At 41.6% G+C, this 15,206-nt stretch overlaps 1 protein-coding gene across 1 annotated transcript in view; it reads left to right on the top strand.

Annotated features, from left to right (window-relative positions):
* Nucleotides 1–7,146: 7,146 nt before the first annotated feature.
* LOC309391042 (uncharacterized protein) overlaps nt 7,147–15,206 on the top strand; it is an 11,209-nt gene continuing 3,149 nt past the window's right edge. Inside the window, exon 1 of the mRNA XM_081951087.1 lies at nt 7,147–8,320. Coding sequence (XP_081807213.1) covers nt 7,159–8,052 — 894 coding nt within the window. The 5' untranslated portion in view covers nt 7,147–7,158 and the 3' untranslated portion in view covers nt 8,053–8,320. The remainder of the gene's footprint in view (nt 8,321–15,206) is intronic.

Below are 15,206 nucleotides of genomic sequence, written 5' to 3'. Positions count from 1 at the left end.
TCTGATGGCAACCTGTGGAGCTGGCAGCAGAGTCAGACAGTGAGGAGGTTGGGGAGGAACATGGGCAAATCCTGGAATCTGGGGAAGACTTGGATGAGGGCTTTGCGTCAGAGGCAGAGAGGGGGCCAGAACCCTCTGGGAGTTAGAGTGAGCCTTTGCAGGAAGCAACTTTGTTCGTTCTGGTTGGTTTAAAGTCTGAAGCTCTGTTTTCACTCTGTGCTCCGTGTGGCCTTGCAAAACTAATGCCAATTAGGTCTTTGGCAGCGTTTCAAGGGAGTTAAAGGTGGGTACTTATCAGCCTTATCCCGAAAGACTTTGGCAGACTTCTGTCGGACTCTTTACAAACTATTTGTGACTCACTATGGATTGTGAATGAACATAATTCACAGCCATTGAAAAATAAAGAGTGTTTTGGGGACTAAGGGTGTGCTTTTTGTTGTCTCACGAAGCCTAGGTCAGAACACTTATACTTCATAACAACAGTTCATTATTAACAATTTTCATTTGTTGGCTTTTTTATTTATCTATTCTTTAAAGATATGTAGGTTCTATCATTGTGAGCCTCCCTCGCTGCCAATCTTTTATGGACATATCAAGTTCTTATTTCTAGTTTGGTTTACTTTATTGTCATTGCACATTGCACAACAAAATTAAATGCCATCTTCAATGTACAGTATAACTATAAAAATAAAACACAAAGACACATCTTTCACATTCCATATGTAATTGAATTGAAAACCTCTGATATTGCATCCATATTACACTATACAGGAGAATTCAATATAGGTACTGCTCTGGGACAGAAGCTGCTTTTCAGCCTATTTCTCCTTGTTTTTATTATCCTGCACCTTCTGCCAGATGGTAATAGTTAAAAAAATGGATGCGCAGGATGAGATGGATCTTTAAGAATGTTTTGAACTTTCTTAAGGCAGCGGGAGCTATGAAGCTCTTCCAAAGAGGGGAGAGGACAACCCATGATCCTTTGGGCAATGACGTTGACCCTCTGGAGTGTTGTCCTATCTGCCACTGAGCAATTAGCAAGTCTAGATTGCTGCAGCCTCACCTGATAAAGTTCTGAAATTGTGGAATCTCAATGGACCTTCCCATTCAATCATAAACATCATAAAGATCACCAGTTTGTATTCTGGATGACTTCCTTAGGGACAGAGTCAGTAGTTAGGCTCAACAGTTGAACCATGAAACATTTCTTTATGAGTCGTAACATATAAATCCTTTACCACAAGGTGTGGTGCTGGCTACGAGCTTGGCTGGCTTAAAGCCGGGGTTGAAACAATGTATGTAAAGCATGGGAGTCAATGCTTGTTAGCTGAGGCCTGGAGAGTATGTGATATCATTGGCTCTGAAGGCCATCTGGCCAGCAGACTTCCTAGTACAGTTAACTGCTCTCTGTGGGAACAGCAGTCCAATATAGTAGACCACTGCCCATATGCTCACGTAAGCCAGCTGTAGAGAAGCCCATGGTTCATCTTAAATGTACAGCAAAATCAGGAAATTCCTGTCCTCATTGCTGGAAAGTTCATTTTACAGATTAACAGAGTTCAAAGGGATCTTATAGGTTATCTAGTCCACCACCCTCCCAGCCCAAGCAGGAGATCCTACACCATTTCTGGCAAAAGGTAGTCCAAGCTCTTCTTGAAAGTCTCAAGTGATGAAGCTCCCATTTGTCTGATCCTGCCAGAAATGTTTGAACTAGGTTTTCAGAATATTGCAGACTTGATTGACATGTGGAGTTTCTTGTGCCAATATGTCCTCTCAGTATGCTACTTCTCCACCAGAGTGTCTCTAGATTGCTCTATTACACTTTATTTTGACTCCTTCTGAATTGTCAATAACCTACCTATCAGGCATGTTACAAGATCTTATGGAAAGAAAAATCTTGTCCAATTCCAAGCCGGGAGAAAGTTGCTGGAAATAAAATGAAGGCTGGCTGCAAGGGGAAAAAAGTTTATTTGGTTTCCAGAAACTTCAGTGACAGCAGAAATGTCTCTGGCATGACTGAAAAGATGGCTGAGAGAGTGGATGGATCTTTATAGGGTTCTGGGGTTTGGGGTTTGAGATGCTCCAGGGGGTTGTGCAATGTAGTGAGCCTTGCATCTTTTATTATTTTAATGGTGGTGAGTTAATCCTAAAGGTCATATCCTGTCGTTAAAATTTGGGTGGGGGAAAATAAATTCTTAATCCCATCAGCTCCAGCCTTCGGTGGGAGCTGTGGCTAAAGGCGTTTTGTTTATGAATAGATTGGACCAATCTTTCTTAATAGGTACAAAATATCCATCCCCAAAGACTTGAGGCTATGGCAGGAAGACGGGGGATGCTTTCTGCCTTTGTTAAGCTTTTTCTCCAATTCTCCTTTGGGGCAATATAATATTCTGCCTCTTTTAATATTTCCTAAAATATTTCATTCTTGGGGGTGAAGGGGTTCTCCACAATCTTAAATCTGAAAGGCCCCCAAATTGCATGCTCGCTGGCTGATTATCAATTTCTTATCTTGTATGAACAATAACCTCTGAAAAGAGGTCAACTTTACATCTTGATACGCAGATGAGATCTAACATTACTTTAGTAGGCTGCATGAAATGTATATGGGTACACACAATTGCTACCCTTACCTCCCAAAATTTGAAAATTACACTTTAAAAAAATCAGACATATCAATTTTAGGGCAGCTGTACTACTTTTGTTATCTCCTGAAAACAATTTTGGTGACTGTCAAAAATGCATTTGGCAGTCGACTATGTTGAGTGAGATACAGAGTTTGGCCTAGTTTTGCATTAAAGTCACCAAATAATACGATTATGATTTTAGTAGGCAATATAGTTATTTCCTCCAATATTATTTCTAAATGTACCATAATTTTCAGAGTAAAAGACACTCTGAACTGCTGTCTGTGGGAACAGATTGCTGGAACAGATAGGCCAGCAGTCCAATCCAGCAGACCACTGCCCATGTGCTTATGTAAGCCAGCTCTGGAAAAGCCCATGGTTCATCTTAAATGTACAGCAAAACCAGGAAATTCCTGCCCTCATTGCTGGAACGTTCATCTTACAGATTAACAGAGTTGGAAGGGATCTTATAGGTCATCTAGTCCACCACCCTCCCAGCCCAAGCAGGAGATCCTACACCATTTCTCACAAATGGCAGTCCAAGCTGTTCTTGAAAGTCAACAGAATCTCTATTGGGTTACAATTCCAGTTTACAATTTGCAATAGTTAATAGTTGGGTTGCCTAAGTAATAGGTAAATGTTTGGGCAGTCAGTTTTTTTTTCTGAGACTGAAGTAATAATGTCAATATTTCTGGTATATTGACAGTGGTTATAAAGTGTTCTGACCCAGCTCTTCAAACACAAGAAACCGTCTGCGGTGAACTCAAATGATTCCTTTATTAGGAGTGCCGGCAGCTGCGGCAAAAAGTTTTTCTTGCAGGCTGACAAGTCCATCCAGATGGAAGATGAATAATTGTCCGCCATATCTATTCATCTCCCCCCCCTGCCTTTTATCCCCAGAGCTAGCATGGGGCTTCACTAGCAGCAGTGGTTCTTCTGTCCCAAGGACCAGCCCATAGATTTCCATTGCTCTCTTCTCCTCTGCCGTCTGCACATCCATGCATCAGGGACTGGACTCAGCTGTTCCTCCTTTTCCTCATCAGCCACCTCAAGACCTGGGGGCTGTTGACTCTCCATCTGAGGGCTAAGACGGCTCAGCCTCCACCCCTTCCTCCCTCCCTCCCTCCCTCCCTCCCTCCCTCTCTCTCTGCCAGCTCCATTCTTTCTCCCCCCTTGGAGCTCTCAGGTTGCCCAGATGCTGACCCTGCTTCCCACTCTTCCTCTTCTTCCTCCTCCTCCTCTGATTCAGCTGCTGGAGGGGGCAATGACTGTCATTACTTTCGTTTCCATTTTCACACACCTGTTTTTTTTAAAAAAATCCATTCGGTCGTCTATTTTTTGTGGGCTAGATGGTTTGAGCAATATTTGTATGTTGAAATTAATTCTTCGTCATGTCTTCCTCTTTCCCATGCAGTAGTTTTCTCGTCTCAGTTCTCAGCCAGTTAGACGAGGAAAGAAAATCGTATTCGGAATAACAGAATTGGAAGGAAATTTGGAGGGTTTAAAAAAAAAATTATTTTAAACACATCTACACATAAACAAAAGAGAACGTCGATTAAAACAACAAAGGAACCAAACCTTCCATCATACAGCAGTTCCATATCGGTATGTATATACAATTGATTTGCCTCCTATACATTCCTATCTTACATTCGTGGTTCCTTTATTCTATACTTATTTATTATATACTATTCCATATTTATTTATATGTAACTGTTTATATCAGAATATCATATTACCTATATTGTACTTTGTGTTCTAACTAACCTATAACTATTATGTCGTAGTTTATCTTAACTGTATCTTATCTTATCCCTCTCTCCTAATACTTCTATTACATCACTGTTTTAGGTTTCCATATTTCTTATTTCTTTCCTCTAGCCATTTGTACCATTTGTTCCAAGTTAGATAATATTCTGATTCCTGGAAATTTGGAGGTATTTTAATCCAACCTCCTGCTCAAGCAGGAAACCTTATACCTTCTGGACAAGTGGTTGACATTGACAGACTTGAACAATGGGTTAACCAACAGAATGAAATTTAAGGTGAGGAAAAACAAGGGTTTACACTTAGGCAGGAAAAAAACAAAGGTACAAATACAGATTAGGTGAAACTTGGCTCAAAAACATGAACTGTAAGAGCGACCTGATGGACTATTACTTAAATATGAGCCAGCCATGTGCAGCTGCCACCAAAACAAGCTAACACAATCCTTGGTTGTATGAAGAGAGGCATAGAATCGACATCCCATGAAGTATTAGTACCGCAGTATAAAACCTTAGTAAGACCATACATGGAATACCGCATCCAGTTTTGGTCACCACATTGCAACAAAGATATTGAAACTTGGGGGAAAAAGTGGAGAGAAAAGCGACTAAGATGATTAAAGGCTTGGAGACTAAAACATATGAAGAAAAGTTGCAGGATTTGGGTATAGCTACTCTAGAGAAAATAAGGACTAGGGGGGTGACAAGATAGCAGCATTCCAGTGTTTGAGGGGCTGGCACAAAGAAAAGGACATCAATCTATTTTCCAAAGCACCAGAAGGCAAGACAAGAAACAATGGATGGAAACTAATCAAGGAGAGAAGCAAGCTGGAATTAAGGAGAAACTTCCTAACAGCAAGGACAATTAATCAGTGGAATGGCCTCCATTCAGGAGTTGTGTGGGTGCTTCATCACTGGAGGCTTTTAAGAACAGGGTGGACAGCCACTTGACTGAAATGATAGTGTCCCCTGCTTGAGCTGGAGGTTAGACTCGAAGACTTCCAAGGTCTTCTAGTTTATGTAATAAATATATAAGTGAAAAAGGAAAAGGAAAAGGAAAGGAAAAAGAAAAGGAGATGGGAAAGAAGACAGGAAAGGAAAAGAGAAAGGAAGGGAAAAAGGAAAGGAAATGGGAAAGAAGGAAAGGAGAAAGAAAAGGAAAAGAAGAAAGGAAAGGATGAAGAAGGGAGGGAAAGGGAAGGGAAAAGAAAAAAGGGAAAAGGAAATAAGGAAAGGAAAGGAAATGAAAAAGAAGGAAAGGAAAAAGGAAAGGAAAGAAGAAAGGAAAAGAGAAAGGAAAGGAAAAAGGAAAGGAAGATAGAAGAAGGACAGAAAGGGAAAGAGTGGAATGGAATGCTACTGCTCAAAAATCAAGTCTCAAGATCCCGCGGACCCCTTTGGCTCAGGCAGTCCAATTCCTCGCTGCTTCCCTCTCTCCACAAAGCGAACGGATCACAGAAATACTGCCAAGCCCAGAACGGGGCTTCAGAGGACGCAATGCCTGAGAAACGCCGGATGCGCAGAGAAACGCAGGCAACACCAGCTAATTGCGTTTTCCCAGGAACCGACGAAGCCCCAGAAGACCAATGGAAATTCTCCTTTCTGCAGTGTCATCGGTCTCCGGGCAGAGTCTTCCTTGATGTCACCAATCACCGGATGGAGGAGAGAGTTCGGTGCAGAGAGAGAAGGGAGGATTTTTTTCAGTCATATTTTAAGGCATTAAAAAACACTCCGCGCCTCTTTGAAACTTCTGCGCGGTGTTTTCTTGTTACGTGCGCAGCCGCACAGCTTAGAGGGAACATTGAACTTGTGGGTGCTTCATCACTGGAGGCTTTTAAGAACAGGGTGGACAGCCACTTGACTCAAATGATAGAGTGTCCACTGCTTGAGCTGGAGGTTAGACTAGAAGACCTCCAAAGTCCCTTCCAGCTGTAATATGAATTGATTTGAATGTAATGAATATATAAGCGAAAGCAGATGATAAGCTATCTCAGTCATAAAGGCAACAAAAACTTACAAATCTTAATTAGGCTTAAATAAAGAATATTTTCCCCCAGTAGTAGTCCCGCTAGATAAAGCAGTCCTAAATGAGCTCGGTGCGGTCACAAAAGGGTCTGATCAGCCCTGCTGGATCAAACCAAGTCCCATTTTGGTTTAGTGTTTTGATTCTACAATTGGTTACTCTCTCTGGCAAGCCTTCTCTTGAAGCAACTGGCATTTAGAGGGATGCTGGCATTTAGTTCCATGAGTAATGGCCTCTGTCCTTCTTCTCCACGCTGCACATAACCTTATTGGCTTAGAATTGTAGATAGTCCTCAACTATCTGGCAACATAGCCTTCTCTTGAAGGAACTGATAATCTAATCTAGAATAGAATGGACTGCAGAATAGAATAGAATAGAATAGAATAGAATAGAATAGAATGGAATGGAATGGAATGGAATGGAACGGAACAGGAGTATGGAATGCAATGCAATGGAATGGATAGAATAGAATAGAACAGAATAGTAATTATTGTCACTATGAATGTACACTAAAATGAAATTTCATTGCATACAGCTCTCAAAGCGTCACCACCTCCAGTATATACTACATAAACATGACAAAACAAATAAATGCAAAATGATGTATAACCCGCATACATTACATGGCACAGAGAAGATCTAGGTGACGTCATCAGTGCTGGGGTGGGGGAATGGGGTTTGCTCTCAGTTTACATTCTGGGCAAGGAGTACAAACTGAGAACCAACCCCATCCTCACTGCCACTGATGACGTTACCTAGTTTGAGTAACGAAACGCCGGCAAGAAAACCACCGAGCTCAGGCAACACCGAGACCCGCACGTGGTTCAGTGACACAACCACACTCCTTGCTCGGCACCCTCACCGAGAAGCCTCGACGGCCTCCATCCCAGCCCACGGCAGCTTCCAGCCTTTAAAACCTCCAGTCCTTTCAACCTCGCCCGAAGCAGAAGTCCAACCCCGGGCGGCATTCTCACGAGACCCTGGCCCTGAACTCCCCCTCCCTTCGCCCGGGTCCTCCCGACGCAGCGGACCTCCAGCCAACTCCGCGGCCAAGACTGAGGATGGCAACGGGCGGAGGGGAGAGAGGAGGGGGCTAGTCCGTGACGCCCCGTGTCGTGGGAACGCAGGAGCCGGGATTCCGCGGCAGGCAAAGCGCTTCCCCTTTTGCAGACCGTCCGGGCGGAGGCAAAGCTTCCTTTCCAGGGTCCAGGAGCGGAAGCCTGGCGGGCAGGAGAAAGGCCGGGTCTCCCCAGGCGGGCAAAGGAGGCGGGCGTGGAAGCTGACTATTGCTTGGTGGCAACGGGAGGCCGGGCTTCCTGCGCTGCCTTATAAACCAGCTCCGCTCCTTCTTGCGCCACTTCGGCCAGGAAGCCTCCTCGGCTGCAGCTGGGCCGCCGTCGCGGGGGAAATCTGGACGGCCGCCTTGGGAAGATGCTTTGGAAGCGGCGCTTTCCGGCTGGCAATGAACGGAGAACCTTCCCGGAGGGGCTTTGGAAGACCCCACCGCCCGTCTAGACGAGAGATTTGGAGGGTCTCTGGCTCCGGAGCGCCCCGCCTTCAGGCTCGCCAGGCAGCTGTGCTAACGAGACGGAGGCCAGATGTTCAAGGTGGAGAAAATCTGGATTATGAAGAGCATTGACCGCCATCCCCACCGTTTCCGTATCTGGGAGGGTTCTTGTGGGAGGGAAGGATAGAAGGGCCTCGTCAAAGCCTGGCTGAGTTTTCCCACCGCAGAGGACGGACCTCGGTCGCCCAAAAGGAGGTTTTAAAAGGAGGAATTTACGTTCCTGTTCTTTTTTTTTCTCTTTGCCCTTGGGCGCTTTTTTTTCTTCTTCTAGAAAGAACTTTTCCCTGTTAATGGAGTTTCCTCCCCAGAAAGTCTCCCCTTTGCATCTTTTCGGCTCCAGGTGAAGATTTTTCTATTTTTCTGGGCTTTTTGTTTTTGTTTATTTTTATTTTTATTAATATTTTATTTTGTTTGTACAAACTTCACATCTTTGCAACGCATTACATAAATATATAAAAAGAATATTTTCTGGGCTTTTTGAATCCATTTTGACTTTAATTTAATTTTGAATAGTTGTCTTGCAAGCTGCCTAGTTCACATGACAGCTTTATTTTGCACTTTCCTGCTTTTATTGTACAGTTAAAAAAAGTTTTGTTGTATACCACCTAGAGAACTTGGATCATCGGTCAAGCTGAAAGTTGGAATCAATAACGTTTTAATGCTCTTTGGGATGATATTCTAGATCAGGAGCCTGGGAGGGGCAGGTGATGGGGAACCTGTTAGATACTTACTCTACTCTACTCTTACACTTACCCTACTTGAATACAGTGGTTTCCACCAAGGTCCTCTGTTCCAGCGGGAACAGAGGTTTAATCCTATTGGTTGAAGGGTCTGACAGCTCCCTATAAAAGGGCTGCTGTCAGACACAACCTTCGCTGGATTGTTCTCACTTGTACTTAATAAAGAGCTGTTGTTACCCTTAAGCCTGTGTGTGCCTATCCATTACCCAATCTAACACTGGCAATGAAGGTGGGATTGGAAGGCAACTAGGCAAACCGAAAAGAGCGTGGCAATCCAGCAAGTACATCCAGCCCGGAGCTCAGCGTGGCTTCAAGCTGTCATTTTTGAGCGGCAAACTCAAAACGCCCTCTGAACATAAAATGGCCATGCACGCCCCACCGACTCTGTATGACCCAGTCACCAAGCACTGGGACTCGTACATGCTATGATTTGACTGCTTCCTCGAGGCAAACAACCTCATGGGCCTTTCTGAAGGACACAAGAAGAACATGTTCCTCGGTTACTGTGGCCGGGAAGTGTTCTATATCGAAAGTAAAAGACCGAACTTTTAAGTGCATTTTGCAAATGGGAGAGGGCAAATTTCATGTGGTTAATTTGTTTAGTGTCAACACTGTTAGCCACTATCCAGGTCGTCATCCCTCCCCCCCCAAAGAAAAAGACATCCATGGAGCTCACTTTCTAGACTATCAACAGCCTCGTTTAAACAAAGTGCCTTTGTTGAGAGGACTTGGCCAACCTACTGTTATCTGCAGTTGCACAATGGGTTGGGCTATAGAGGGACTCAAAGGACTTTTGCGCAAATGTAAATGGAGGAGCAAGAGGAGGGAGAAAGAGGAAGAGTCAACCCCAAGTACGGTCAACCCAGGTGGGCTTGCAAAGATGCTCATTGGGAAGAACCAGTTAGAGACCAGATCTGATGGAAGTTGCAGCAGACAGTAACCAGAAACTAAGGCCTGGGAGGGGGAGGGGGGCTCCCTGGAGGCATCCCGCAGAGGAAAGGGAAGGGAATAGAAAGGGGGAGGGGGAGGGGAGGGGGGAAAGGAGAAAAAGAAAAGGAAAAGGGAAGGAAAGAAGAAGAGCAGAAAACGAAAGAAGGAAAGAGAAGGAAAGAAGAAAAGAGGAAAGAAGAAAAAGGAGGAAAAGAGTGAGGAAAAGAAAAAAATAATAAAAAGGAAAGAAAGAAAAAAGAACAAAAAAGGAAGGAAGGAGGAAACCATCTTCAGTGTCTTCCAAAAATGCAGCTGTTAAGTTTTAACTGATCAGATAAAAACATATAGGAAAATAACAAAATAGGCAGCAATAAGGGGAGGGAGGGGGGATTCTAGGGCACCCAAAACAACAGTATCCAGGCCATATGTCATTTTCTAAACACTGCGATGGAAATCACTCTTCATATCCTGAGAGTTATAATTCATTTTTCTTCCAGCATTTTTTTCTTAAGCCCTTTCATTGACACACACACACAAATTTAATTTAATTTAATGTTTGTGCCATGACATTCTTTGCCTTCTATAGGATCCAGGGAACTACAGACCTAGCAGCCTGACCTCAATACCAGGAAAGATTCTGGGAAAGATAATCAAGCAACAAATCAGCAAAAATCTGGAAGCAAACAAAGTAATAACCAAAAGCCAACATGTCAAAAAGATTATGCCAGACTAATCTTATTGCATTCTTTGGCAACGTGACAAAATTAGTGGACCAGAGGAATGCTGGGGTGTAATTTACATGGACTTCAATAAGGCATTTGATAAAATAGATCAACCAACTATTTGATAAGATCGAAAAATGTGGGTAAGACAGCATCACCATCAGATGGATGTGTAACTGGCTGACCAACCACAGTCAATGTGTAGTCCTCAATGGAACTGCATCTACATGGAAGGAAGTATGCAGTTTTAGACCCAATTCTCTTCAACATCTTCATCAATGATTTGGATGAGGGAATAAATGGGGAACTCATCAAACTTGCAGATGACACCAAGCTGGCAGGAATAGCCAACACTCCAGAAGATAGGCTTAAGATACAGAAGGATCTTGACAAACTTGAACATTGGGCACAATCTAATAAAATGAAATCCAATGGGGAAAAGAGTAAGGTTCTACATTTAGGCAACAAAAATGGAATGCACAGGTATAGTATAGGTGGTACCTTGCTCAACAGTAGTAACTGTGAAAGGGATCTTGGAGTCCTAGTGGACAACCATTTAAATATGAGCCAGCAGGGTGCAGCAGCTGCCAAAAAAGCCAACACAGTCCTAGGCTGCATCAATAGAGGGATAGAATCAAGATCACGTGAAGTGTTAATAGCACTTTATAATGCCTTGGTAAGGCCACACTTGGAATACTGCATTCAGTTCTGGTCGCCACGATGTAAAAAAGATATTGAGAGTCTAGAAAAAGTGCAGAGAAGAGCAACCAGGATGATTAGAGGACTAGAGGCTAAAACCTATGAAGAACGGTGGCAGGAACTGGGTATGTTTAGTTTAATGAAAAGAAGGACTAGGGGGGCATGATGGCAGTGTTCCAATATCTCAGTGGCTGCCATAAAGAAGAGGGAGTCAGCCTATTCTCCAAATCACCTGAGAGCAGGACAAGAAGCAATGGATGGAAGCTAATCAAGGAGAGAAGCAACTTAGAACAAAAGAGAAATTTCCTGAGAACAAATAATCAGTGGAACAATACAATACAATACAATACAATACAATACAATACAATACAATAGCAGAGTTGTAAGGCATCTTGGAGGTCTTCTTGTCCAACCCCCTGCCCTAGCAGGAAACCCTATACCATTTCAGACAAATGGCTATCCATCATCTTCTTAAAGACTTCCAGTGTTGAGGCATTCACAACTTCTGGAGGCAAGCTGTTCCACTGATTTAATTGTTCTAACTGTCAGGAAATTTCTCCTCAGTTCTAAGTTGCTTCTCTCCTTGATTAGTTTCCATCCATTGCTTCTTGTTCTACACTCAGGTGTCTTGGAAAATAGTTTTTTTTATTATTGAAAAAGTTTTATACAAACAAGTTTTCCCCCCTTTTCCCCCCGCCATATAATGTAAATCACATACAAACACTGTACCTCCTCCCCTCCCCCCGTCTTAAAATAGATTTCTCATTCAAATATTGTGCCCCCTCACCTCCCAACAATCATAGTATAAGTTTCTCTTAAAGTAACAATAGCCCAATAACCCCATCATCTAAATTAATTAAACATATATAAATCATAATATAGGTTTCTCTTAAAGTAGCAATATCTCATTAATCCCATCTTCTAAATTTATTATATATTTCCCCACGCTCCACCCTAACCCTCCCCCACCTCCCAATCGAACCCATCCCCCTGACTTCCGCTATACACCACTGTAACAATTCCAAGCATCCCATATATTATTTACTCTGATCATCTGTCAATCTGAACATTCTTACCTAAAGGCTACATAGTACTTCCTAGTCTGGTATTTATTCTGTATATAATCAATCCATTTTACCCATTCCTGTGTATAAGTCTCCTGCTTCTGACCTTTTAAGAAAGCTGAGATTTTTGCCATTTCGGCAAACCCCACCACTTTCTGAATCCATTGATCAATTGTCGGTAAAAAATCTTTTTTCCAATGTTGCGCAATCAACAACCTAGCTGCTGTAACCATATACAAAACCAGTTTTGTTTCCCCTTTAGTAAAATCCTTAGTTATACCCAGTAAAAACATTTGCGGAGTAAATTGTATTCTTTTCTTAAATACATTTTGCATAACCTACCATATTTTTATCCAAAAAGCTTTAACCTTATTGCAAGTCCACCATACATGAAAAAAGGTAGCATCTAGGCACCCGCATCTCCAACATTTTGGTTGAACATTTGGGTACATGCATGATAATTTTTTTAGGATTTAAATACCATCTGTAAAACATTTTATAAAAGTTCTCCCTTAAATTCTGTGACTGTAAATTTAACATTCTGAACCCATATTTTCCCCACGTGTCCAACATAATCGATTCATCAAAATTCTGAGCCCATTTAATCATACAATCCTTAACCAATTCACTTTCTGAGTCTCTTTCTAACAGTACATTATATATTCTTTTAACCTGTTTTGGGCCAGTCTCTTTTATCTGCTTGATCAGTTCCACTTCTTTATCCATAAAACCGACCCTACAATCTTCTTTCCATCTCTTCTGTAACTGTATATAGTGTAACCAATTTAAAGTGATTCCTTCTTCCAACAGTTGTTCCAAAGTTTTCAGCTGCCATTCGTCCCCATCAGCAATAAGCACGTCTTTATATAAAGACCCCCCGAGTGACTTAGTATTCGTAATCCACATGGTGTCTGCAAGATCCAACCAAAGCGGTATTTTATAATCCCAGTTGGACCGGTGCTTCTTCCATATTCTCATCAAAGCACTTCGGAGAACATGATTGTTAAACACTTTATCCACCCTATCTTCATAAAAAAGATATGCATGCCATCCCAGAACAAGGTCATGACCTTCTATATTTAACAGTTCCATTTTTGTTTTCCCAAACCAATCTGCTACATGCTTCAATACCGCAGCTTCATAATACAATCGGAGGTTTGGGAGTCTAAGGCCACCTCTTTCACGAGTATCTTGCATAATCTTCATCGTTACTCTCGGTTTTTTCTCCTTCCAAACAAATTTATTAATGTTGCTTGCCATTCTAACAAAATTTTATCTGATTTAAGCACCGGTATCATCTGGAATAAAAAGATGAATCTAGGTAGAATGTTCATTTTAATTGCTGAAATCCTTCCAAGCAAAGATAGTTGTAACTTTTTCCACACTTGAAGATCTTTCTGTATCTTTTGCCACAACACTTCATAATTATTTAGGAAAAGTTTTGTATTTGATTCTGCGATTTGTATTCCTAAATATTTGACCTTGGAGACTATTTTGAAACCTGCCAAGCTTACAAGTCTCTTTCTTTGAATCTCTGTCATGTTTTTAACCATCATTTTCATTTTCTTTTGATTTAGTCTAAACCCAGACACCATGCCAAATTCTGCTATGATATTTTTCATCTGGATTATTGAATTCAAAGGATGTGAAAGGGTAACAACCAGATCATCGGCAAATGCTCTAGTTCTGTATTCCTTTTGCCTGATAGCTATGCCATCTAAGGATTTAGAGTCCCGAATTGTATTCAACAAGACTTCCAAGGTTAAGATAAATAACAATGGGGAGAATGGGCAACCTTGTCTTGTACCTTTTTGTATCTCGAAAGTTGTTGACAAATTTCCGTTAATAATAAGTTGTGTATTTTGTTGCTGATAAATTGCTCCAATCGCCTGCCGAAATCGTGGTCCCATATCCATCTTTTCCAAAGTCTTGGTTAGAAAATTCCAATTCACTCGATCAAAGGCCTTCTCTGCATCCAAGAAGACCAGCACTGCAGAGATCTGCTTATTCTTATCAAGATAGTCAATTAAATCTATGAGTTGCCTTACATTCTTCTTCATGTGTCTGCCTTCAATAAATCCTGCTTGATCATGATGAATAACCTCTTGGATAACCGGCATCAATCTGTTGGCTAGTACTTTAGCAAATATTTTATAATCTGTGTTCAGAAGAGATATCTGTCTATAATCCTCTGGTTTCTTAGGGCCCTCTTTGTCTTTGGGTATTAATGATATAAAAGCCGCTTTCCATGAAGAGGGTATTTTACCTCCTTGCTGTATGTTGTGAAATGGTTCTGTAAGATATTCAATCATTTCCAATTGTAAAGTTTTATAGTACATTGCAGTCAAACCATCAGTCCCCGGAGCCTTGGCTAATTTAAGTTGGTTTATAGCTAAAATAATCTCAGCAGCAGTTATCAGATGTTCCAAATTTGCCTTTTGGAGCACGGATATTTTAGTAAGCCTTTTTCCTTCCAAAAAGTCATCTACTGACTTGTTCTGTATATTGTCCTGTACATATAACTTAGCATAATAGTCCACAAATGATTTTTAATCAAGTCTTGTTGATATACCGTTTTCCCTCCATACTCGATTCTATCAATAATTCTGTCATTCGTGTTCTTTCTCAAGGTATAAGCCAACCACCTACCAGGTTTGTTAGCATTAGCAAAGGTATTATGTTTAGCAAATTGTAAGTTGGTTGCTGTTTGTTCTGCTATAAGCATTTGAAATTGATCTTTCAACAGCTTTATCGCCATCTGAAGTGCCTCATCTTTTGGGGTTGCTATAAGTAACTGTTCCTTGTTTTTTATTTCATCTTCCAATTCCATTCTCCTTTTCTGTCTGTTTTGTTTATGTTTAGAATTCATATGTATCAGGACTCCGCACATGTAAGCTTTACTTGCATCCCAAACTGTTTCAATGGGAGTACCCTTATTTATGTTAAAACTAAAAAATTCCTTCATGTGTTTTTTAAGTTCATCAACATTTTTTTCATATCTAAATAAATTTTCATTTACTCTCCAAGACCTTCTTGGCCTCTTCCCTAACTCAATTTCTAACCACACCGGG

This window comes from Natrix helvetica, assembly GCF_964273705.1.
Source record: "Natrix helvetica genome assembly, chromosome: 4".
Taxonomy (NCBI): domain Eukaryota; kingdom Metazoa; phylum Chordata; class Lepidosauria; order Squamata; family Natricidae; genus Natrix; species Natrix helvetica.
This window is presented reverse-complemented; position numbering and strand designations above follow the sequence as displayed.